Source organism: Vanacampus margaritifer, chromosome 5 (genome assembly GCF_051991255.1).
Source record: "Vanacampus margaritifer isolate UIUO_Vmar chromosome 5, RoL_Vmar_1.0, whole genome shotgun sequence".
NCBI lineage: Eukaryota > Metazoa > Chordata > Actinopteri > Syngnathiformes > Syngnathidae > Vanacampus > Vanacampus margaritifer.
The window spans coordinates 27,723,311-27,748,757 of record NC_135436.1 but is presented as its reverse complement, the minus strand read 5'-3'; the positions used below and the strand labels follow the sequence as shown (position 1 = coordinate 27,748,757).

The 25,447-nt window shown below is 39.7% G+C and overlaps 1 protein-coding gene across 5 annotated transcripts in view; it reads right to left on the bottom strand.

The window, feature by feature from the left end:
• The window catches only part of arhgap42b (Rho GTPase activating protein 42b), an 80,884-nt gene that overhangs the window by 32,944 nt on the left and 22,493 nt on the right, over window positions 1-25,447 (bottom strand). For all 5 annotated transcript variants that reach the window (XM_077565357.1, XM_077565358.1, XM_077565361.1 and 2 more), the window contains exon 4: window positions 9,982-10,053. In XM_077565357.1, coding sequence (XP_077421483.1) covers window positions 9,982-10,053 — 72 coding nt within the window. The remainder of the gene's footprint in view (window positions 1-9,981; window positions 10,054-25,447) is intronic.

The window sequence follows — 25,447 nt, the reverse complement described above, 5'->3', positions numbered from 1 at the left end:
CCTAATACGCCGTCGTGGGAACACAATATTTTGTGGGTCGAAAAACAGCTGGCAATGTGGAGAGCCCTTAAAGTCAATTCAGGAATTTTTGGGGGAAATACAATGTCCAAGTTTAATGAAAAGTGCAGCCTAAACTGTGTTAAACAAACATCTGTACTTTTACTTGTCTGAGTACTTTTGCCAAATTGAACAGAAAGCTGCCTGGCAGAATGCACCAGGTGCTCTCGGATTTGTCCCAGTAATGAGTATGGCACCTGCATCACCTTGCGAGGCCTGCCGGATCGGGGGACAATACAGGTGTGTGTGTGTGTGTGTGTGTGGGGGGGGGGGGGATTTGGGGGAAATCACACAAAAGAATCCTGCCAAGCTTCAGACTGATGTCATTGTGTTTGTCACTCTGGAAGGACTTGGCTGCAAAAGAAGGAGCAGAGGCTGGCGGTTCAAGACCACCTGCAGACCAAAAATAGGGCGAGAGCAGCTTTGTTTGTTGCTAGTGAAGAGAAGATGACTTCTCGCCGCCTCCAGCAGCTGTCACGCTGGTTATCTGAATTGGGGTTGGTTGGTTATAGTAATAGTTTAAACCGTAAAATGTAACAAACTACGATCGCAAAAGGAATGTCCTTCCAAACTTATTTGACGTAACCCTGAATTATTTATTTTGGAAAAAAAAGTGCGCACATGGAGTAAAGAAATCTCTATTAATTTCCACTAACAACTTTTGCTAAATTAGCTCCTCCCATACATACAAACAAAATGTATGCAATATATCCAGAGGTTAACTCATCCACTCCCAGCCATTTTCACTGAAGCAACCCCCTTCTCTCCTGACTTTTATTTCTTTTCTTTTTTTTACTGGATTTTGACTGAAGGTTCACAGAATATTGTGTTATATTGCTATAAAAACATCGAACCTACCCCAAAAAAATATTAGAGTGTCTTCTTTCATCAGGAAAAAAAAAGTATATTTGTATCTGTTTCTGTTTTGCAGCAATTAACATTAGAATATAGCTAAGTTTCATCATTATTCACAAACCTGTTGACAACACTGACAAAAAGAGCTTGTTGCAACATGGCCCTGGTTGATCTCTTATATTCTGCTGCCACCTGCTGGTCGTTTTTTTGTAATAACTACCATTACTTTAAGCCACCTCTTCATGTCAGTAGCTGTATCAAAGCCTCCCGTATGCTCTAGCATAAAAAAAAGAACATGAAAATGTATATATACGTTTTTGAAAGGGAAGGAGAAATCATTAAAAACTTATTTATACATTTTGGGGTTTGAATGAGTTAACGAATGATGGGAAATATCCATAATTTGACGGACTACGCATTGCCGGAAGTGCGTTTCCGTCCGCCAACGTAATCATCACTAACCGGGTCAGTACCAACAGACCAGAACCGCAATATGAAATAGTCGCCAGCTAAGAGCATGAACAGCTGTCCAAAAAATCATTGCTGCTTTTAACTCCCGCAGCACGTTTACGTTTACCTATTTGACACTTTGGCCTCGTTTATCACAAACACGGCGCAGTGAAGTGTTATTGAAGCATTAGATGCGAGACGGTAACGTTTATACCCCTTGCAGCGCAGCGGAGAAGGAATCTTTGACCCAAACTGATCCCGGGTGCCCAAGAGTAATCAGCTAGCTGGGAAAAGAGTAGAAACAAAGCACTTGTGAGCGCTCGGCAACAAACATACACACTTCAATAAACGTGCGCACACACACACACACACACTCACTTGGCTCTACTGTAGCACCTGGGAGATTTCCTCATCTGATGGCTTTCTACTCCCTTATGAATAAATCACACGCGGGAAGAGAATAATCCAATGCAGAGCAATGTTGGAATGCCTGTGGTGTGTTTGTTGGTGTGTGTGTCGATGCCAGCTATACGGCCTCAACATAAAATACACTAACCCAGCAGTATTTTAACAAGATCCAATACGAGAGCGGTATGCACAAAATTCGGCATTAGCAAATATCAGTAGAAGTGCAGATGACCGCTGTGTATATATATCTGGCTTCTCGAATGCTCTCAAATACACACGATTGGAATATTTTCATACAGCACCTGCATAGTGGTGGTTCTCAAACGCAGTTATAGGGACCCCTGAGGGTCTGCAAGCTCTAGTTTACAAATAAATAAATGATAATGTTGTATCATTAAAAGTGCATGTCTACGGGGGATGTGCACCAATCGTCGGTAACTTAAATTGTGATGCGAATTGGCCGTTCAAAACGCAGATTTTAATGCTGACAAACAACGCAAAGCTAACAGTTAGCATTGAGAGCGACAGTTTTAGAAGAACCGGATATTTGAACACAAAACAGTAGAACTTGTAGATCGGCAAAATGTTAAATCTGTCACATGATTGTTAACTTGGTTGTCTGTGGATCTCACTCTGCTTCATCTGTCCTTCCTTCCTTTCTTTAGTTTTTCCTTTGGTCTCTTGAGGTCTCTGTGATCTGTTGGAATTTAGAGGTTTTGGGGGTTGGTGAAAGATTCTGGTTTTATAAACCTGTGGGTGGTATGGTAGGTGGTGTCTGGTTGGTGCTGGATTTCACTTTGTTTCATCTTTCCCCTCCTTTGATCCTTCCTCTGGTCTCCTGACAACTTCAGGACTCTGGTGGGACTCTGAAGTATTCGGTTAAGGTGAAGGGTATGGGATTTTTAATGGCTTTCAGGTGTGAATTAACGTGCATACACACACGCGCGCACACACACACACAATTTTGCTTTACTATCTTTGCGGGGCCATCTCATTGACATAATGCATTTACTAGCCCCGTCCCCTAACCCCAACCATCAAAAATGATTGCCTGCCCCGATTCCTTACCCTAACCTTAACCATAACCCAATTCAAACCTAAACTCTAAAACCAAGTCTTGACCCTCAAAAAGAAGTCTAAACTTGTGGGGCCCAGCAAAATGGCCCCACATGGACGGGTGGGCCCCACAACTCTGAAATCCCGAAATGTTGGCCCCAGTTTGTAACAAAAACAAGACCACACACACCAAAACAAAAAACAAAAAAAGAGAGCAATGATGATATGTTGAATCAGTAAGACTGCCAAATGAACAATACTGAGCTCTCTCTCTCTCTCAAAAAAAAAAAGCTTTGCAACGTGTGTGTCTGCCCTTCGAGAGGAATATTTAGCCAGCTGATGACCATTATATTAAACTGTTAAGCATTCAGTCAAAAAAAGTTCTGATGGCATTGAGGGGTACATGGTCGTTAAAGTTAATTGGTTCTCACGTGACCTCAATTTGAGACCCCCTGCAGTATACGCATGTCTTTAGCTGTGCAGGTGTACCTAATATTGTGGCCGTTGAGTTTATTATGTCACTAACAATGAGGGGTCTAAAAGAATGCTGGCAGGATGCATACACTTCGCTAACATTGCCATTCTTGACAGTGGACCTAATGAGCTACACGGCCATTGTCGCCATGCCTCCCATCACCATGGCAACAGATGTAAGCAGAGGGCGGTCGAACGTTCACTTGTGTGTCTGTACTGTATGCGTGTACAGTAAATAAGGAAAAACATCTAAATATCACAACGCACCGCAACATTTCAAAAGTAAAGCAAACATCAATGCTGACGAGGTGTCACCTGCGCGTTGGTTTGAAACGGTTTCCCCGGAACGGTGACATGAAGGCTATCTAAAATGGCGGCGATATATATGTTATTTTGGCCCGTGTTTTTTTTATTGCAATTGACGCTCTACCCCCAAAATGTTCATAATTGTTTGTATTAATCAGTAAAACTGTAAATATGCTACAAATTTTGATCACCAAAAAACTGAAATATAATTTCAAACTCATCATACCACATTTTAATGATTTTTGTGTGTGTAGAGTTTTACAGTTTTACAGTATTTCGGTTGTAATTCCACTGTTGACCACGAGATGGCGGCACACAATTGCTCTACTGTGTATAAATTGGAAAGACGAGCAAAAACAGGAAGTACGCCCGTTTCAAGATCAGCCTCATTTTGGCCAAAGATTATTCAATATTAAATCCAGGTGTGGCAAATCCAGGTCCAGAAAGTAAAAACCCTGCTACAGTTTGGCTTTAGCCATTGATGATAGCTAGCTCCCTAGCAGGTAAACGAGCACCATGGGCGCTAGCTAGGGAGCTAGCTAATTAGCCACTGGGGCTAAAGCCAAACTGTGGCAGGGTTTTTACTTTCTGGACCTGGATTCACCACCTGTGGTTAAATCGTCATCAATCCTGCTTTTTACGCCTACACAGAGCAATGCTATAGCTTCATGTATTTATTGATGCATACTGGACGATTATAAATTAAGTTTGCTCATTTGAAAAAAAAATCTGTATTAGTAACCTCTGCGTTAGTTTTTGTGTATTTCGACAAAGCTTTGGCGTGTGGCATTTCAGAATAGGTACATTTGTGCATCGTAAAGTAGGGATATGCTGGAGATGAATATATTTATAGGTCATATACTCTATGTACAGTATAATGATCAGGTTTCAAACTTAACATGAGAGAGGTAAATGTCACGTCCTTCTCCAGAGAACCCAAATCTAAAGTGTGTGCACTGACATGTTTTAATTAGCAGTGGTCACGTATTCCGTGTGTGTGTGTGTGTGTATTTATTCTTCACACTGAGCCAATGACGGACCTCCTCGGTGACCCTACTGACGAAATCCCTCGGCCGGAACATAATGTGATTATTTTTTCTTTTACTTAGGAGCTTAAAGTGCCATCCATGAGATCTGTCAAGAAAAAAAGCAGCACAGTTCAGCCCAAAAAAATAAAAATAAAAATAAAAAATGGAGAAAATAAACAGCTTCGGGGTTTTTAACTCTGACACATCTCAGGTTGTGTAAAAAAAAAAAAAAAAAAAAGTCGATGTAAATGAAAGAAATAAAATGACTGTTCTTAAATGTATTTTTCTATGGGAAGAGGACAAACAACAGGAAACAAAAAAAACATACTTCACACACATTTCCAGTGTTTCCCACACCATGTTAATACTTGGGCGGGCCACCCAAGTAAACTGGTCACCACCTGAGTAGATTTCAAGAAAATGTAATAAAAATATACATAAAAAGCAAAACAAACGTGTCGCGACCAGATATAGCACATGTAACATTAGTTTGCCGTCACTCACTTGTGGCTCATGTGGAGACACAAATAGCAGGAACAACCCCCCCCCCCCTCGTAATTTTATTCTGCCAAATACTGTAATATGTTTCAAATAACCCGTATCGGTTGGGCCCCAATTTTTACAATCTCTTTTATTATTATTTTGTATTGCTATTTTATATAATACAGAGCTTGTTTTTCTTTTTTTAACAAGAGCCAAATAAAAAAAAATAATCTGAGCTAGATCAGATTAATGGAATTTCAATTCATTTCAATGGGGTAAATAAATTTGACATACAAGTTGGTCATAAAACAAATAAAGAGATAGTTGACTCATTGAACCATTTTCAGCAGTAAAAAAAAGTTAATATTTTGCCCATAATTAATTTGAGAATTTTATAATTTTTCATGTACAATTAATACCTTTAAAAACTATGTTTTTCTCTTGCTGTCGACTGAAGATGACATCACCTGTGCTGAGGAAGTAGGCAACGCCCAATCATGGCTCAGTTTGCTGACCAAGCCCAGAAAACAGGTGAGGCATGATTGGTCGTTAACTACTTCCTCAGCACAGGTGATGTCATCATCAGTCGACGGCAAATTGAAAAAAAATATAGTTTTTAAAGGTGTTAATTGTACGTGAATAATAATGACATTCTCAAATGAATTATGGACAAAATATTCACTTTTTTACTGTTGAAAATGGCTCAATGAGTCAAGTATCCCTTTAACTTGTAATTTAAGGTAATCAATCAAAATAGTCCTATTCCATAATAATGTTCCCTTTAACACACACAAATGTCCTCTGCGTATTTGTCATTGTTATGCCACCAGTGTGTGTTGAGAAACTGTCACGGCTTGTTATTTGGATTTCCCTGCAGTGGTGCGCGCCGCGAGCGTCATGCATCAGCACCCGTCGAGCTGAAGCATCCATACGTGACCTCCAGGGATTACTCGCAGCCAAATAAGGCGCTAACTGGAAGGGGGCCATGTGGGGGTTGTTGGCGGAGGGGGTTCAGAAAGGCAAACCATGGCTCCGCCTTCTCGGAATGGTGGAAAAGTCGCAACTCGTGATGGCCGCCTTTTATCTTGCTCCAGTCCGGGCTAATGTTTGGCGATACGGACGGGGAGAGCCATTAGGAGGAAGTGGATGGAGTAGGAGTGACGTGGGAAGCGGGCTTTTAAGGAGATGCTCTATAAACATGTGCAATAATAACACCGGAAACTGTGGGGGAAGGGAGAGGGAGATAACTCCGAAGACTGAAATGAAATGAAATGCCATTAATGACTTGCAAGTTTCCCATCCCAAATTTTTATGTACGCGTTTTAAATAATTAAAAAGAGCATTCATTATTGTACGTTAGAAGAATAGTAATAAAGATCCGTTGCTTCTAAAATCGTGGCTATCGACGCTAACTGTTAGCATGTCGATGTCGCTTTGCATTGTTTGTTGGCATTAAGCTAAGTGGACTTTTTTTTTAAGGCTAAAGTTAATTAAGGCTAATAGGAAAGTAGTAACTGGTCTCATGGTAATGCGTTGAAGTGATACAGGGGGCGCTACTGAGTGAGTTTTGGTTGTGTAAAATACATTTTCACTACAATTAGGGTTTCAAATAAGGTTTCGAGGTCAGGTTTAGGATTTTAAATTGAAGGTGAAAAATGGGTTAGCTTTCAAGTTAGTTATGGTTTCAAGACTGAGTTAGGGTTTCAAACAAGGAGTAGGATTTCAAATAAGGGTTTCAAGCCAAGGTTAGAGTTCTTTAAAAAAAATGGCAGTGTTATAAACAAGGATTAGTATTTAACCCTATAAAGCCCGAACCATGAAATATGAGAGAAAATTCAGATTTGTTGTTAATAGAGTATTTATTGGTCCTTTTGATCACTTCCACATATGACTTTATTTGTGTCATATTTGATACATCCGGTCACAATGCTTTAAATTTGAATATCTAAAACTGTCACAAATATATTAATAAACAGACATATCACATATGTTAGTATTTCAAAAAATCAGAAAGAACATTTCCCACTATTAATAAGTATGGTGTCTCTCCTTTCTCAATTGTTGTGATCTTGCAAGGTCGCTGGAAAAGCCATCAGTTGGGTGATACTGCCCTCTAATGGATTATCCGTGCAATGCATGTGTCAGATCATATACGTCAGGGTTTTATTGGGTTGAGTTTGGCTTTATAGGGTTAAAGTCACGGTTTGAAGTGGGTTTGGATTTCAATTTGGGCTTTCAAATCCTGGTTTCAAACCATGGTTATGGTTTTAAATTAAGGCTTCAGGCCTTTTGGTTTTAAAGATCTCTCGTGGAGGTAACGAAGTAAATAATGCAGACTACATCTCGGTTATGCTGCAAGTCATGAAAAAGCTCCCGAAGTGGAGATTTGTGAGGGACTCACAAGGGTTAAGACCAGATAACGACGCCAGAAGGCTGAAGTGAGCTCAGAGACTCGGCGGGATGCCGTGGGAACGAGCACAAACAAGCCGCCGTACTTTCTTTTGATGGCTCCGCGCTGGCTGGTAATGAAAGCCGCGCTGGTACATAGCAACAAAGCAACTCTTGCTCTTTGCTAGTCGTCCACTGGGGCCGGCGGATGCCCTGCAGCCGGCCGGCACTTTGGCTCGTATCAATCCTGCGTGTCCACTCGGGTGTGGAGCATGTAACCGGATTAGAGTAATCTGATTAGAAAAAATGTCTAATGCTATAAATTAGATACTGTCGGGTTGGCGCAATAAGATTAGCAAAGCTTATAAAAATAAAAAAAAAATGCTGGTCTGCAGGATTGTGCTGAAGCATCCTTGAAAGAATTACAGTGACCATTTAGAAATAGTCGTAAAAGTAGAAGGACAGTAATCCCCCAGGATTATGGTTCAAGCCCCCTAAAAATGTCTATATTAATAGTTTAAACTGTAAATAAACAACAAATTGTGATGGAAATGGAAATGACAACATATTGTTAGGCTAATAGCAGAAATGTATAAGTTGTTAATTTACTCTTACAAACTCAATAAAAAATACAAATGTGCTTTCCAAAAATTTTGCGTTTTCTTGTTCGAACGGGTAACTATTTTTTTTGGTTAAGGATACAGAAAATGTCCCCAGAAAAACTACTATTAAAATAAACATTCATACTATATGTATCATAAAAAGTCCATGTCAATACAACAATAGGGACTGAAGTCTGCCACAAATAACAAAAAAATTTAAAGCAATTATAATTAGAGCCTAACTGATATGGATTTTTTTAGGCCCATTCTCATATTTGACAGAATACAATTCAGATTATTTGGCTGTTAAATTGAAAAAACACATAAATCAAATATTTTTAGTCCCGTAATCGTTCCGTTATAAATTACAGGCAGAAAAGGTGACTGTTTTTCATTACTTTGCCCTTTTTGTGTGTGTTTACTTTCACAATAGAGAAAAAAAAATCAGCAAAAAGACGTTTTTTTTGTTGCTGCCAATTTTAAAGCTAATATTGGCTAATTAAATCAGCCGGCGGATTAATCAGTCCCTAATTGTTAATGTTAAGAATTGCTTATAATAGTAGTTGTAACCATAAATATAATGAAAATTATCATCCAAAAACATGGCTTACGCAAAAATTCGACTAAAAACCCAGGCTAGACTTGGCTCCTCCCTAAACTCGTCTCTCAGTCAGGATGTTTAAATGTACTACTTTCCTATTTAGGGTTAGTGTTTTCCCCATTTAGGCCGCATTTTGGGATGTTTTAGAATGACCACAAAAACCACTAACAGATGACTTAATAGTAAAAGAACCTTTGTAAAAAAAAAAGCCACCCTTGTAAAAAAAAAATTAAAAAAAACCTGATCCCAGAAACACACTAAATCACTTCAAATTCATCTTGCCCTTACAAATAAACAGCTGACAGATTATTTGATGAAGTAAAAAAATAGGGACGTACCGATATCCAATATCCGATATGAAGCTCACAGTACGATAATTATCACGATATTGTGGGGAGGGTGGCGATATAAAAAAAGGTCACAATATTGTAAAACATTTTTTTTTTTAGCTCATTCTGGAAAAAAAAGCACAACATTGTGCTTTAGTACATAACAGCAATGCATATTAACAACCTACAACCTCGAATAACACTTAATGTTGAGGCACTTACTTGCTAATGCACGCACACATCGAGTCCCTCCGCATATTGACTCTGTTCACAAGCATATTACGTTCCTCTTCATTTGACGATTAGCGTGGATTTTAAACTTAGAAGGGCAAAACATGCCTCATGAAAAAATTTAACGGCACAAAAAAAAAAAAACTAGTCACCACAGGGTGCTAGAATTGCACAGATGGAAATCAGCCTGACTTTTTTAACACGTGTTATTGTGCCGTTCTAATATCGCAATATCACGATAAAGCAGTTATCGTTACATCCCTAGTAAAAAAAAAAAAAAAACTCACAAACTCTCCGGAACTAAGCATAGTTAAACTTGTCTGTTGAGATATACTGTATTACTTCAACATGCGTACTTGGAAATCAAATTCGTTTACTACTTTCCTATTTTGATGATGGTGGTCTATAAAGGGGTATTTTGTGATCATTTAGTTTGTGGTATACTTAAGGTTTAAACTAACAATACAAGCAGTTATAAAAACAAAACAAAAAAAAAACTGTGGAGGCGGGGCATCAATTACTGGTGGAATGTTAGTCTTTGCAACTCTTGGTTCATTTTATTTCGGGATGCCATGTTTTATCACCTAGCAAAATGACACTTGGGTGCTTCATTAGCAAAGGCTCAATCCTTGTCGGATTTCCGTCACGCACAGTGTGACGCTGTCAAACAGCTAATTGTATGCGCGGGGGGTGGGGGGGGAACTTTTGCTTACCTTAGCGGCGCCGATTTGCTCCTTGCGAAACTTTTCCAAGGGAGTGATCAAGACGTCATCCGCATTTTGAATCTACAAAACAAAAAGCACACAAATGTCAGGCTGTGTTCTTCAAACTGAGTCATCCGGGAAAAGAAAAATATCATTAAAAAGCTCGATTTAGTTGTCGTTCCGCCGCATTGTTGCGCAAAGGAGCTGTGGCGTGTCTGACACGTGAGCTAATGCGGTGGAAATGATCCAGTCAAAACGCAGATGCGTTCAATTGTCACCTGTTGGGGATCGTTATTGGGGTTGAAACAAAAGGTAGGGTTTTAAACCTGGACTATGGTTTCATGTTGCTTAATTTAAAGTTAGGGTTTCAAAGTATAATTTCAAACCAGGTCTAAGCCTTGGTTGAAGTTTCAAGTAAGGGTTAGTGTTTTAAACTCTGGCTGGGGTTTCTATTTAGGGTTTCAAGCCTGAGTGAGGATTTGAAATGAAAATTTCAAGGCAGGGTTAGGGTTTCAAAATACAATTTCAAGGCATGGTTTGGGTTCCCATTTGTGGTTTCAAAGTATGGCTTCAGTCTGGTTTTGCGTTTTCAAAGTATAAGTATAGTAAGTTTCAAGCTTGGGTTATGGTTTCAAACAAAGGTTAGGCTTTAAAATTGGGGTTTGAAGGCAGGGTTATGATTTCCAAATTAGGGTTTCGAAGTATGATTTTATGTCATGGTTTAGGTTTCAAATTGGGGTTTCAAAATATGGTTTTAACCTTTATATTTAGGGTTTAAAACCAGGGTTTGGGGTTTCAATCAGAGGCCGCAAATCCAGGTCCAGAAAATAAAAACCCTGCCACAGTTTGGCTTTAGCCCCAGGTACTAGCTAGCTAGCTCCCTAGCGAGCTCCCATAGTGCTTGTTTACCTTTTAGGGAGATAGCGAGCTAGCATCAGGGGCTAAAATCAAACTGTGGCAGGGTTTTTACTTTCTGGACCTGGATTTGCTAAACCTAATTTCAATTTAGGATTTCTAAGTATGGTTTGAGTTTCAAATTATGGTTTCAATCTAGAATTTAAAGCCGGGGTTATGGATTTCAAATTAGCGACAGTCTTTGGGTTTCAAACCTGACTCTGTTTGTAGTTCAGGTTTCAAACAGGGATTGCGGTATCGAGTTAGCAGTTAGGGATTCAAAGTAGGTTTTCAAGCCAGGGTTTACAGTTGCAAATTCAGAATTTAAATCGGCTCTTAAATTGTGTCTCAGGTCATCACATTAAATCATTCACCGCCATTGACGACTATAGACGTCAAATATCCCTATTTACTGGGCTGGCAGTGAATGAGGTAATAAATGGATTGAAATTTAGTGGCTAATTGACTTGCGGGATTTGTTGATTTAACTTGAGACTTGCTCGTAACTTGTAAATTGAAGGTTAAGACTTGAGACTTAATGCCTTGCACATACACGACCTCCTCCAACCTCTGGCTTGGAGAAATATGGCCCCGCATTTCGCCTGCAACCCTTGAGGTGCATTTTACATTTTGGAGTCATTTTTGTCTACCTGCGCCGCGGCGACCTCACGATCGAGCGTTTCGCCACTCGTTCCACTCCGAAACAGATAAGCTGGAGATGTATTGCCCCAATTACGGGCCACGTTCACTCCTGGGGTGACTGCGCCGAATGAAGGTGTCGTTACGGCCTGGAAAAATTCCCGCAGGATCGGCTTTCGCCTGTGTTGAGTCGATGACATCAGAGCAACGAGGCTGGGGTAAGGAGGGTTGGGGGTGCAAGGGGGGTCGGGGGGGGGGGGGTGTTGCAACGACACGGCTGTTAAGTTGATGGAAGGTGTTATTCTGCGCAGTGAGCACACGTGAGAAAAGTAAAATAATTCATCGAGGCAGCAGTAGAGATGGTGGCTTTGTTAGTTTTGTTATTGTTACAAGAACGCGTACCTAACGAAACAAAAAAAGAATAATTAAATTATCATAATGTGAAATCTAATGATTTTGTATCATGATTGCAAAATATGCTTTAAAGGCAGAGTTGGGGGTTTTACACCAGAGATTCAAATAAGACTGAAAAATAAAGCCAGGATTAGGGTTTATAGCCAGGTTTCAGGTTTTCGGTTCTGGGTTTCAGTCTCAAATAAGGGTTATGGTTTCAAGACAGAGTTAGGGTTTCAAATAAAGATGAGGGTTTGAATATGAGACTTTTCAGCCAGGTTTAGTGTTTTTACATTAAGATTTCAATCTTGCGTTGGGGTATCAAGCCGGAGTTGGGTTGGAGTTTAAAATGAGAGTTTCAGGTCAGCTCTAAGATTTTTGAATTAGGGTTTTAAGACAGGCTTAAGGTTTCAATTGGGGATTTCACACTATTGTTTCAACTTTGAAGGCAGGGTTTGGTTACGAGTATCAAGTTCGGGTTACAAATTAGGGTCTCAAGCCTGGCTTAGTGCATCGCACAACTGTTAAATTTGTGTTAGAGTTTTAAGTTTTAAACCTAGGTTAAGATTTCAAAAGGAGCATTTTGGTTTCTAATCCGGTTTGGGATTTCATTTGAGGGTTTCAAAGTAGGGTATGAAGATTTTTAATAGAAAAATTGTGAAAGAATGTAGACATCATTTTAACTTTACTTCCCTCAGTAGCGACTGGCCTGGTGATTGGGGACCTCTGAGCAACAGAACTGCATTCAGAGTTTTTGTTTTTCATCATTAATCACGGCACAATTTTTAGCATCCCAAACATCTGTTGGGGCCTACATGGACACTCCAGAGGCGCTTCGGTCTTTGTTGAATGCCCCATTCTTTACTTAAATCACCACAAATGCAGTTCCAAATGGTGGCGGCGACACAAGCGAAAGGGCTACAAATGTCCTTGCCAGACCTTTTCCAGCATGTATAAATCATCCTATCATCTGCATGCATCTGCTGGCTAACCCCACGACGTCTGTTAGATAGGTCATTCATATACATGCAAAACAGCAGCGGGCCCGAGACGGACCCCTGGGGTATCCCTTCCAGGACTGTCCTCGGAAAAAATTGCGCTCATCTCCCCCTGAGGTGCAATTCAAAGCAATGCAGAAAAACGCAATTTGGATTCTAACGCACTGTGGCGAACGTTACAGGAAGACATTTCTTAGGAAGCCCGACCCCACAGGAAGTCCTTTGCCCAACATAAATTAAGTATAGTCAAAAGGACAGGGACCGAGCATGACTTCTTCTAAAAAAAATAGCTCACTAGTGGTTTATCTGTTTGTCCTAAATTTTGTGAGAAATCATTCAAATGATCAGTCGCTTCACAAAAATAACATTATTAAAAGGTACTTTGAGCAAATTTGCGGAAGCAGCAGTCAAGACGTAGCTCTCAGCTTCAAAAAGGTTGCGGACCCCTTTTTGAGAGCATTCTCTATTAGGGCTTCAGTATTCTGGAATGTTCTACCTCTGGAATTGAGAAAGACCACATCTGTAGAAAATGTTGAAATCTTGATTTAAGACTAATATCTACATCTCTCGCCCTGCCTCATCACGTCTGGATTTTGGCCTGTTTTGCTGCCACTTCTCTTCCCAAAGCCTTTGTAAAGCCAACAAGACCAGGTTCGACCAAGGGATGTCATTATTTAATGTGAACTGCATGCTTGCAAAGCCCATTTGAGACGCTTTTGTGATTAAGGCTTATATATACACAACCTTGACTTGACTTGACTACTGAGAATTTTATGCAAAGGCAGATTTGTCTTCGATGCACAGTAGTTTAAATTGCTTGCCTCCAATTACAATTCCCCAAAAAGTACAAAGTGCAGAAGAGAAGATATTTTTGACATTCAAGCTGCTTAATTTGCTTTTCGGTGATTAACATTTGAGCCGATACGGAACAGTATTTTTTTCCCCCCCCCACTGCAGCGCTCATTAAAATGTGGCTTGGTTTTAAATGTACACACTGCGAGCCGGTGACAAATTGGCTGATGCGACAGGGTTTTTTCTCTCTTCGCACTTGCTGGAATATTGGCCTAACGCTCATTAGCGTAGCATGTGATGTATGCGCTCAATTGGCGATAAGGTCAGCCATTTCGTCACTTGTTTTCCTCGCCAGGGATGACAGTTTCATTTCGGTATTGGCTGTGCGCACGCATATAAAAAAAAAAAAAATCCATTCAAACGCGGGAAAGCGGGAGGAAAAAAGAGCACAGGACGGGGGTCTTAAATCACAAAATCAGGGCATCACCGCGAGAGCACTTGTGCGACACTCCATCTCTGAAAGCGTCGGAGGACGTTTGGCGGTCGGCAAACGGCGCCGGGCTGTAATCCCCCCCCAACCGAGTGGCGGTGTTATCTACGTGCACTGGGAGTAATCTGCCCGTGTGGTAATGTCATTTCCTACGCTTTATCTCCTCCGTGCGCGCTCGTCTAATTGAGCCTGCGGTGTGTGCGTGTTGTTGCGCTTTCCAACGGAGACGTCTAATAGCGCTCACTTGTCCAATTCCACTCGAACAGACAGGACAGTTAAATACGCAGGTTGATAAGAGGCAGAGATTAACGCCTACAAGGTAAAATGTGAATGGAAGAATTTGTAACTTATAATCAGGTGTACACCTGCGATTGTAACCCATTATAAACTTAAATAAAATAGTTACATTGACTGCTTTTTATAAAGCGCTTTTAACTCATTCACTGCCATTGACGGCAATAGACGTAAAAAATAATAAATGATAAAGAGTATAATAATAAATAATAAAGAGTATGAAAACCTATATTTTTTTATTGTACATTTAGAACAGATATAAAATTTGTGATTAATTGTGAGTTAACTAGTGAACTCATGTTAATTAATTAATTACGATTTGAAAAATGTAATCGCCTGAAGTCCTGAATTTTTAATAATCTTTAAGTCGCGTCAGGCAATTAAATGTTTTAAATTGTAATTAATCGCATGACTTCAATAATTAACTCACGATTAATCACACATTTTATATCGGTATTTCAAAAAAATATATATTCTAGGTTTTCATACTCTTGTTAACAAAAGTGGGAAAAAAATGTTAAGCTAATAGAAAAAGTCCAAATGAATTTTTGACGTCTATAGCCGTCAATGGCAGTGAATGAGTTAATGACACCATATGCTGCCCAAAGCGCTTTACAATGCCTCACGTTCACCCATTCACACACCCGATGGTCGGCTGCTGCCATGCAGGCCATCGAACCCACGACCTCACGGAGGGGAGACAACCGCTCTACCACTGAGCCGTGCCGTCTCATTAAATAGATGGATGGAGACCCTTCAAGGAGAGATTCTCGATAGGAAAATAGTTTTTTTTTTTTTTTTTCCGAAAACCGAGCTGGGATTCAAACCTTGAAACTTTCGACTGTGAGGCAGACACCATAACCGCATGCCTACTAGTGCTTTCCCACCAACTGCAATTCAAATATACTTACACATTTTAGTCCAAAATGGTGAGAGCCCTTTGCAGGGATGTGATTTGGCCAAAGTGAAATTATCTGAAAATTTAGCCGGGGGTCTGGGGGCCGCTGGCACCCAGCTAGGTCCAGGGATCATGGATTGTTCGTGTTTTTAAGTACTTTCAATGCACTCACATGACAAAGAAATAGACAAAACAACAGCATAAATTTTCAATGTATATTGAACTATCCCATATAAAATGGCAGTTTTAGTCAACTCAAAATCAGTCACATTCAAAAACATTGGACTGCCTTTGCTTTTAAAAACTATCACTGAGAATATCATCATATCTAACTAATGTGATTACTAAGTTAACACATAAATAATGTTGAAGAGTTCAAATTTCATGAACAAATAATTGTATCATGACCAAATGAAAAGTAACTCATATTAGAGCATACCACAAATGTCTTTGTTATAGCAGAAGATGTTATCTGTCGGAGTCATGTGCATACACAATGAACTACAAAAAAAAAAAAAAATCAGATTTTTTTTTTGGGGGGGGGGGAGATAAAAAAAAAAAAGCGGAATTCCGCGAATTAGCGGAAAAATCACATCCCTGCCTTTGAAATTGGAAGACTCTACATGAACACACTTCATGATGTTGGTCTCTTGACGGCAGGTGGAACGATACAATTAACAATAGGTTGTCATTACGAGGATATTTTCTCCTCAAGCCACAAGGCATCAGTGAAATCACACCATTTAAAAAAAAAATGGAACTACAACTGCATTTGCAATATTGTTGCTCTCCAATGTAATGTTGGCCAAATTTTCCGATTTTGAAAATCAGCGTTTGAAAACAGATTTGAATTTGAGTTGTTGTTTACTCCTTCAGATAGGAATAGTGTTGTGCCATCACAGGCATAACTAGAATCTAAAACAGAGCGTGGAAATTCGATGCAAGCTATCGCCTAAAAAAAAAAAAGATGTTATAAGACACAATTTTAAGATACAGTTAACTCCGCAAGCCATTTTCTTTTCCCCTGAAGCAAAGTGGGCCTCTAATGAAGCAAACTGGATTATGCCTAAGGCGTCGCTCATCAAGCACAGAAACCAAAAAGATCCCGATTTAATCCAGTTGAAATATTTACACCTGAACGAAAGCCAACCTTATTCGAGACTCGGCCGATAAGTCGGCATTATGCCGAATGCCCTCAGAAGCGGCCTCCCTCAACAGGATTAAACCGGTGATGCTCGAAAGGATTCGGCAGCGCTGAAGAATTTCATTGCAGAGCAGGTGCGGCGGAATCCCGACGTGCTCAACTTCTGCCGCTGAACAAGGTGTTTTTCTCAGACCACCGGCGGAAAAAACACAAAGCGCACAAAGGAAATCCTGCGAGAAGTGTCACGTTTAGTCTTCCGAGCGAGAGCCGAGAGCTTCGGAAACAATGAATGCGCGAAAGACGTATTGTTTGCAGCTCTCAGACAATAAGAGCGTCTTGTGTAGTTTCTAACAAAATCCTGTTTCACCTTCACAATGAAATTCGGCACGATACACATAAATGTGATTATCCGCATGGATGGAATGACAATGGTGAATCGCAGCTTGTCTTCATTATGAGGCAGAGAAATAGTGGTTACATTATTTAAAATCCTTAAAGTATATAAAAAAGTTTATGTATGTTCCATGCGACTATTATAAAGAATCTCATATTGCATCTTTATACGAGATAATATAAAGCCTTTTCCAAATCCATTATTAGCCATGTTGGCCAGGGCATATTTATGAGTCATTATCAGTAACGAGGAGCAAGCTCTCAGTCTGATATTGATTCGTTTAAGGTCGTGATGGTTGCTGCGAGCGGGCGCTCTGCTGAGCCAATAAAATGTTGAGAAGTCAACAGGTGACAAAACAACAACATCTTGCAGAGTCAATATCCCGTGTTAGGCCAAATAGTCAGATTCAGCTTCGATTCAGAGGACAAACCCTCAAGTGTCGTTATATGTTGGAGCGAAGGAAGGATAGAAGTAAGGATGCATGGATGCAAAGCAGCTATGGGGGAAGGAATGAAGACAAGAAAGAATGAAGGAAGGAAGGAAGGAAGGAAGACGGAGGAAGAAAGGAAGGAAGGAAGGAAGGAAAAAAGGAAGGAAAAAAGGAAGGACGGAAAGAAGGCAGATGAAGACAGAAAGGAAGGAAGGAAGGAAGACGGAGGAAGGAAGGAAAAAAGTAATGAAGGAAGGAAAAAAGAAGGAAGGAAGGAAAAAAGGAAGGACAGAAAAAAGGAAGGACGGAAAGAAGGCAGATGAAGAGAGGAAGGCAGGAAGGAAGAAAAAAAAGTAATGAAGGAAGGAAAAAAGAAGGAAGGAAAAAAGGAAGGACAGAAAAAAGGAAGGACGGAAAGAAGGCAGATGAAGACAGGAAGGAAGGAAGGACGACGGAGGAAGGAAGGAAAAAAGTAATGAAGGAAGGAAAAAAGGAAGGACGGAAAGAAGGCAGATGAAGACAGGAAGGAAGGAAGACAGAGGAAGGAAGGGAAAAAGTAATGAAGGAAGGAAAAAAGAAGGAAGGAAGAAAAAGGAAGGACAGAAAAAAGGAAGGACGGAAAGAAGGCAGATGAAGACAGGAAGGAAGGAAGGAAAAAAGTAATGAAGGAAGGAAAAAAGGAAGGATGGAAAGAAGGCAGATGAAGGAAGGAAGGAATGAAGAAGCAACAAATTTGATTCAAACTAAGGAAGGAATAATGAATAAAAATCAGGTTTAAGGAAAGGAAGAAAGGAAGGAAGAAGGTCAAGAAGGAAGGCAATTAAACCATTTATTTTCAAGGGAAACGCAGGATGAATTTGAAACAACATTTAAGTGTTTAGAGATCCTCATTTGCTTGATAGTATTCATATGAACCTTTTTAGGGGGGAGGCGTCATTTGTTGGCAAGTTGGCATTTATTAATCTCAATAAGACGACGTCAGCGTGTCAAGTTGCATGTTAATGTCGGCGGCGGCCAAATCGCAAAAGCATTTCCCCGTCTCTTCATCTTGAGCCACATTCCCGTTAATGATCGCCGGAAGCACGGCATTAAAAAAATATAGGTACCGCTCGCACCTATAATCACAACGACAGACGCCGCGCCCCGAAGAAATTAGCCTGGCTCGTTAAAGTAGTCCTAGGCACGCGCGCCCGCCAAATGAACGCCTAATAAACATTCCACCCTCGCCATTATGATCGAATAAAATCCTCCATTTCATGCCGAGGGTGTCAAATGACCTTTATTAAAAAAGCAGCGTGTAGATTGGTTTCCGTGTTGCAAACGAGGGAAGGGAGCGGAACAATCTGATTGTGCGGCTAAATATTTATCTGCCGCACGAATGGCACCTCAAGCAAGGCCGCCAAAGTTAGTCGAAAAGCGATTCCGTCATAAAACTACATCAATGGCAAAGAAACATTTCCTGACCAAAAACGGGAGAAAACAAGCTTTTTGTGCAATGAAGCAAACGTCAAGTAGAACAAAGACTCAGACATAAATGACACCTCAACTATAAAACAACAAAATCAAGACTTGTTTTGGCACAGTAATTTATTTACCGATATGCAATTAAGAAATACACCGGGAGCGATGCTGAAAATCTTTTTTACGTGCAGTTCCTCATTATCTCCATTAACTGCTTCATTCACACTTGTCTAATAACTAGCAATTAGGGGTGTGCCCAAAATCGATTTTATTTACATTATTTTGTCTTGCCCTTGTTTGTGTGCGCCTTTATTGGGAGCGCTGTTCATGTTGTACCCGATTTGGCCACTTAGGGGCAGTGTGGTTCCGCACATTCTGATACACTGTTAAGTTGTAGCCACATTAGAGGGTAGAAAGAAAAAGTCACGGTCAAGTTATTCCATTAAGAGTTGTGTTTTTGCAGCGTAGGAAGAGCAATATGCCGGTAAGTAATGTTAAGATACTTCTCGGTATACATTCCTGAAATGTCTTGTATGACAAGCCGTTCTTTTGAGTGATAAAAGTGCAGCGAGTGGCGCGCTAATTAGCATTAGCGAGTCAGACTGGAGTAGATCATGACGATTCTTCACATCTATAAATTGAAGCAGAAATCATTGTCAATCAAATAATTTTGACAGGGATGTGATTTTTCCGCTAATTCGCGGAATTCCGCTTTTTTTATCTCCCCCCCCCCAAAAAAAAAATTCCGATTTTTTTTTTTTTTTTTTTTTTTTTTTTAGTAGTAGTTCATTGTGTATGCACATGACTCCGACAGATAACATCTTCTGCTATAACAAAGACATTTGTGGTATGCTCTAATATGAGTTACTTTTCATTTGGTCATGATACAATTATTTGTTCATGAAATTTGAACTCTTCAACATTATTTATGTGTTAACTTAGTAATCACATTAGTTAGATATGATGATATTCTCAGTGATAGTTTTTAAAAGCAAAGGCAGTCCAATGTTTTTGAATGTGACTGATTTTGAGTTGACTAAAACTGCCATTTTATATGGGATAGTTCAATATACATTGAAAATTGATGCTGTTGTTTTGTCTATTTCTTTGTCATGTGAGTGCATTGAAAGTACTTAAAAACACGGAAAACCCATGAGCTCCGGGGGGCTTCGCTAGCTAGCCTAGCTGGGTGCCAGCGGCCCCCAGACCCCCGGCTAAATTTTCAGATAATTTCACTTTGGTCAAATCACATCCCTGTTTTGAATCAAAAATCGATTCTGAATCGAATCGCAGACCCAAAAATCGGAATGGAATGGAATGAATGAATGAATCGTGAGACACTCAAAGTTTCCCACCCCTAGTAACAATCTCCAAATGGGAGGTTGGCGATATAAGAAAAAAAGCTCACGATACTGTATAAAACCTCACTCTACTATATTATACAAAAAAAAAAAAAACTAAGTCAAATATTGTGACAAAGCGCTAAATCCATGCTAGTAGGGTCACTGCTCTCCGCCATTTTGAATTAATCGGTAAACAGTTGCAGCGTGTGTTCCCATCGGCTCACAGGCGCAAATTATAACGTTCTTTGTAGTTCAAATACCAAAGTGTGCTTTCATCCTAGAGTAAAAAAATTTGGGGGAAATAATTTGTTTGCTTTTTTGTTGTTGCTATTTGTGGCAGGGTTCCGTCGCTATCCCTCGCCAAGAGCAACCTCAATATTTGTAACGGGTTTATTTCATGGCAAGGGTTAGGGTTAGGGCTTCACTAGCTTAGCTCTCCAAAGTTTGTAACCGCAACTGTATTTGATGCGGTTGAATTGGATGCAATTATTTTTTAGCACCTTATATTTCCCCTCGCACACGAGCAACTATCCGAGTCGGAAAGGTCAAGCTGTGCTATTTCTCTTTATATGTGAAGCACCACCTCCCCGGTATGAATAGTTCATGAGCGAGTCGAGAAGAAGCATAATGAAAACAAAAAAAAAAACAATGTTGTTGCAATACAACACGGACAGCGGACGTGACATGCTTGCCTCGCGTTGCATTGGCAAGTAAGCCGTTAAACAAGCGCACAAAGCACCTGATATGAAGCTGCTTTGCGGCTTCCCGGGGGCTTTTCCCCATACTGCGCGATTCTTTGATAGCGATGCCGCTTGAATGGAGAGTTTGGGGGCTGATGCACAGGACTTCCCTGCAGCTGTTTGATGTGCCAAACTGAAGCGATGGATTCCTCGCTGTGTGCTAGCTACACCGACATGAAGGGTTGCCAGTGCTGTCATTGGAAATGTACATCGACGGGCTGCAGAACAACAACAACAAAAAAGGGATTTCAGCCCCCAGTGCAAAACATGAACAAGATGCCTTGTTCTTTTTGCTAGCTACAATGTGGTAAATATAGCTTAGCGTTCCTCACTGTGGTCTGCTTGTTGCTGACGGTGCACATGCCAAAGAGAGTTGTTTTTATGGCCTTAATATGACAATATTGTCACTTTTATACTATCACTGATGTGTGTAAGGCAGAATGTATCAAACTTTTTTAAACCACGCACCCTCCGTGGAGTTTCCCTCAGCCCCAGAACGTCATAGATCAGTCTAATCCAAAACTGCTTAAGAAATGCAACCACTCCAACATCCCGAAATAATTGCCGCTACGCAACCCCAGCAACCTAATCCTCTCTTAAATCCACAAATTAAAAAAAAAAAAAATTAAACAGCCTGTGCCATGTCCCCAACCTAAAACAAATACGCACCGTTCTTCTGCACCCCGCCACCTTGAGTTTTGCTGAAAATATGGCAGAACATATCCTTAAAACCTTAAATCTTATAGCATCTAAAAAAACATTTGATTGTAAATCCCAAAAAGTAAAACTTCAAAATGATCAAATAGTGTCAGCCGAGTACCACTCCATTATGAGTAAGTCATGCTACCAACAGCTGTGGCTAACGTTAGCTTGTTTACAGTGCTAATGCTAGCTTAGATGATGATACTCAATTGGTGATAAGCCTGACCTTAAAAAAAACATTTATTTGATTGTACATCACATAAAGTAAAACTTTAAAATGATCAAATAGTGTCAGCCGAGTACCACTCCATTATGAGTAAGTCATGCTACCAACAGCTGTGGCTACCGTTAGCTTGTTTACAGTGCTAATGCTAGTTTAGATGATGATGAGACTCAATTGGTGATAAGCCTGACCTTAAAAAAACATTTATTTGATTGTACATCACATAAAGTAAAACTTCAAAATGATCAAATAGTGTCAGCCGAGTACCACTCCATTATGAGTAAGTCATGCTACCAACAGCTGTGGCTAACGTTAGCTTGTTTACAGTGCTAATGCTAGCTTAGATGATGATGAGACTCAATTAGTGATAAGCCTGACCTTAAAAAACAATTATTTGATTGTACATCACATAAAGTAAAACTTCAAAATGATCAAATAGTGTCAGCCGAGTACCACTCCATTATGAGTAAGTCATGCTACCAACAGCTGTGGCTAACGTTAGCTTGTTTACAGTGCTAATGCTAGCTTAGATGATGATGAGATTCAATTGGTGATAAGCCTGACCTTAAAAAAACATTTATTTGATTGTACATCACATAAAGTAAAACTTCAAAATGATCAAATAGTGTCAGCCGAGTACCACTCCATTATGAGTAAGTCATGCTACCAACAGCTGTGGCTAACGTTAGCTTGTTTAAAGTGCTAATGCTAGCTTAGATGATGATGAGATTCAATTGGTGATAAGCCTGACCTTAAAAAACAATAATTTGATTGTAAATCCCAAAAAGTAAAACTTCAAAATGATAAAATAGTGTCAGCCGAGTACCACTCCATTATGAGTAAGTCATGCTACCAACAGCTGTGGCTAACGTTAGCTTGTTTACAGTGCTAATGCTAGCTTAGATGATGATGAGACTCAATTGGTGATAACCCTGACCTTAAAAAACATTTATTTGATTTTACATTGATTGAAAATATGGCAGAACAGAACCTTAAAACCTTATAGCACCTAAAAAAAACATTTGATTGTAAATCCCAAAAAGTAAAACTTCAAATTGATAAAATAGTGTCAGCCGAGTACCACTTCATTATGAGTGTAACAACTCTCAGATAACACTTCCGATTAACACCGTTCAAATTTCAACTTGCTTAAAAAATTCACTCCTCCTGGGGTACATATCCACTGATTCCACATTACTTAGAGTATTGGTACGTTAAATATCAACTTTTCCCCATTCATTTTCAATGGGACAGACATTGAATTTTTTCAGCATCAGAGATGACACTTTTCAAAATAAATACGTCATTAGCCATGAATTTGAACAAGTCTTCAAACCCTGCTTGGACCACATTTTAATACATTCAATGGTTTGATCCGAACTGACTATCAGATCAGGATATTGGATTATAATTTCTCTGGCTCACTTTAGACAGATTGCAATTCAAGTTTCCTTCGATTTACTTCATAAGCACACATGCATTCAAATCTTAGCATTCAACTTTTCAGCATTCCCACGCAGTTTCTGCAGAAATTGCACTTTGTCTGGTTTCAACAAAGAAAACGAGTGGATTAAAATACAAGCTTGGTCGACGTCAATCCATATCAAAACGAAATCTATGAGTAATGACTAGTCAAAGAGTAGGTCAATTGTTTTTCCGACCATACCGAATTCATGCAAGCCATACCATGCATTAGTGTTCGAACTTTGCGGTTAAGTTGAATATCTGACATATTCTTTGCATGATTGGGGTTAAGGCTGATATTCTCATCTGGGCTCAAATTTGCAGAGGCTCATTGTCCTGCAAGGTTTTATCATCTGCTCCAAATAGTTTTCCAACGTTCATCAAACACACTCGGGCCCGAGTCTGCCGAGAACAACGGCCGCCTTTCTTTGGCACTGTTGTTTCAGGGTCATTGGAAACATTCCTGCGTTCGCGGGCCAGCACACACACACGGTGCCCACAGGGCCGCGTCACTACGCACACAAAACGTTTAACTCTGCCGCACGAAGAGACAAACTTTGCAGAGCGTTGTTGTCTCTATCCGGGGCGTAAAATGGTTACGGTCGATTTTAAAATGTGTTTAAAGGCCGTTGAAGGAAATGTAAACCTAAAGAAAAGTGTCGACGTGGGAAATAAATAGGAGGCTGCAAAGCCAAACAGCACTTAAGGGATCGGGAGGCTTTTGTTGTTCATTTTAAAAAGCAGCAGGAGAAGACGTGAATTACAATGTGAATTAAAACCTGGCACTTATTAGTGAGTGCGAGCGTAATACATTTGTACAACATAAGCCCCAATAAATATAAAAGAACAAGAGTGGATACTTTCTAATGCGTGCAGCCGTATCGACTTCCTAAAGTTTATACGGAAAGCAAAGAAAACGAATAGTCTCGACTGTTCCCCCCCTCGAGCGGTCTTAAATGATTTGCGTTGCAGCATTTGTAAGACGTTGTTTCCTATTGTCTTTTTGGGGGCGAAAACAAACTCTTATTGAGCAGAGCTTTATCACATTAGAGGGATCAACGGAAGGCTTTTTTTTGTACAGTACAAGAAATAATAACTTTTTAATCTGCATTAACACTATGCATGTTTGTGTACTGAAATGTCTTCATTTTTGTCTCTTGTGGCTGATTTACACATCCAGATGGAAATAACATCACACAATTAAATGTTTGGTTTGTAAATGTGTATTCTGTTATATTTGGCGTTACCCAATTAGCGAGCTTTACAGTGTCTGTATTAGCCACAGTATTAGCCTTGGGATACTGAAATGGTACTCAAAATTTTGCCAAAGATGTCATACATTATAACTATTTAACATTCGCCTCCTTTGTATTGGCAGAATATAAAACAAAAAGCATAACTCTCTTTTGAAGTCTTACTTGACACATGACATTGAATAAATTGGATGTTATTAATATTCCATCCCATTTCCGCATTTTTTGCTTAAAAAATTTTGATTGTTTTTGTTATTGTAAGTTGCATTTGTTAAATAAAGTTGTTTAAAAAAATAATAATAATTCAACACATGCTAATTGGCCGAATGAAAAACAATGAGAACCGGACATTTTCATAAATTTATAAGAAAAAAAACAGGTTGTACTTAAAAGTAGACATGTCCTAGCAATAGCAAAGTTGAAACATACACCATTCATATTCTTTCACTTAATACCATATGCTATAGCTAAGTAGCTCTGGACTGTTAGCTGTTGCATTTACATAAACTGTATTATCTAGCCTAAATTAGACCTACATATTTTATCTCATCTAACTTAATGACATGTTTATTATCGAATTTGACAGTATTAAACTGACTTAACAGTGTGTTAAACAATGCTTCCAAAGTGGTTACTGAGTAGCTTTACAGCATTTGTGTTGGCTCAGCTAGCTTCCCGCTACAGTGAAAGCCCTGCTATTCGGGGCCAAGCCGGGATTTGCAAATTTGTGAATACCGAACCATGAATACGCTGGGATTCACTTTATGTTTTAACTAGCTCTACATTAGGCATCACTCGGTTTACTAGCTGGCTTTACATATCCTTGCGTAATTGTTACTTAGTAGCTTAGCACCATTGGGTGGCTTTACAAGTGATTTTCAATTAAACACTTCCCCTTTTTGTTCTGCCATTAAGAAGTTTAC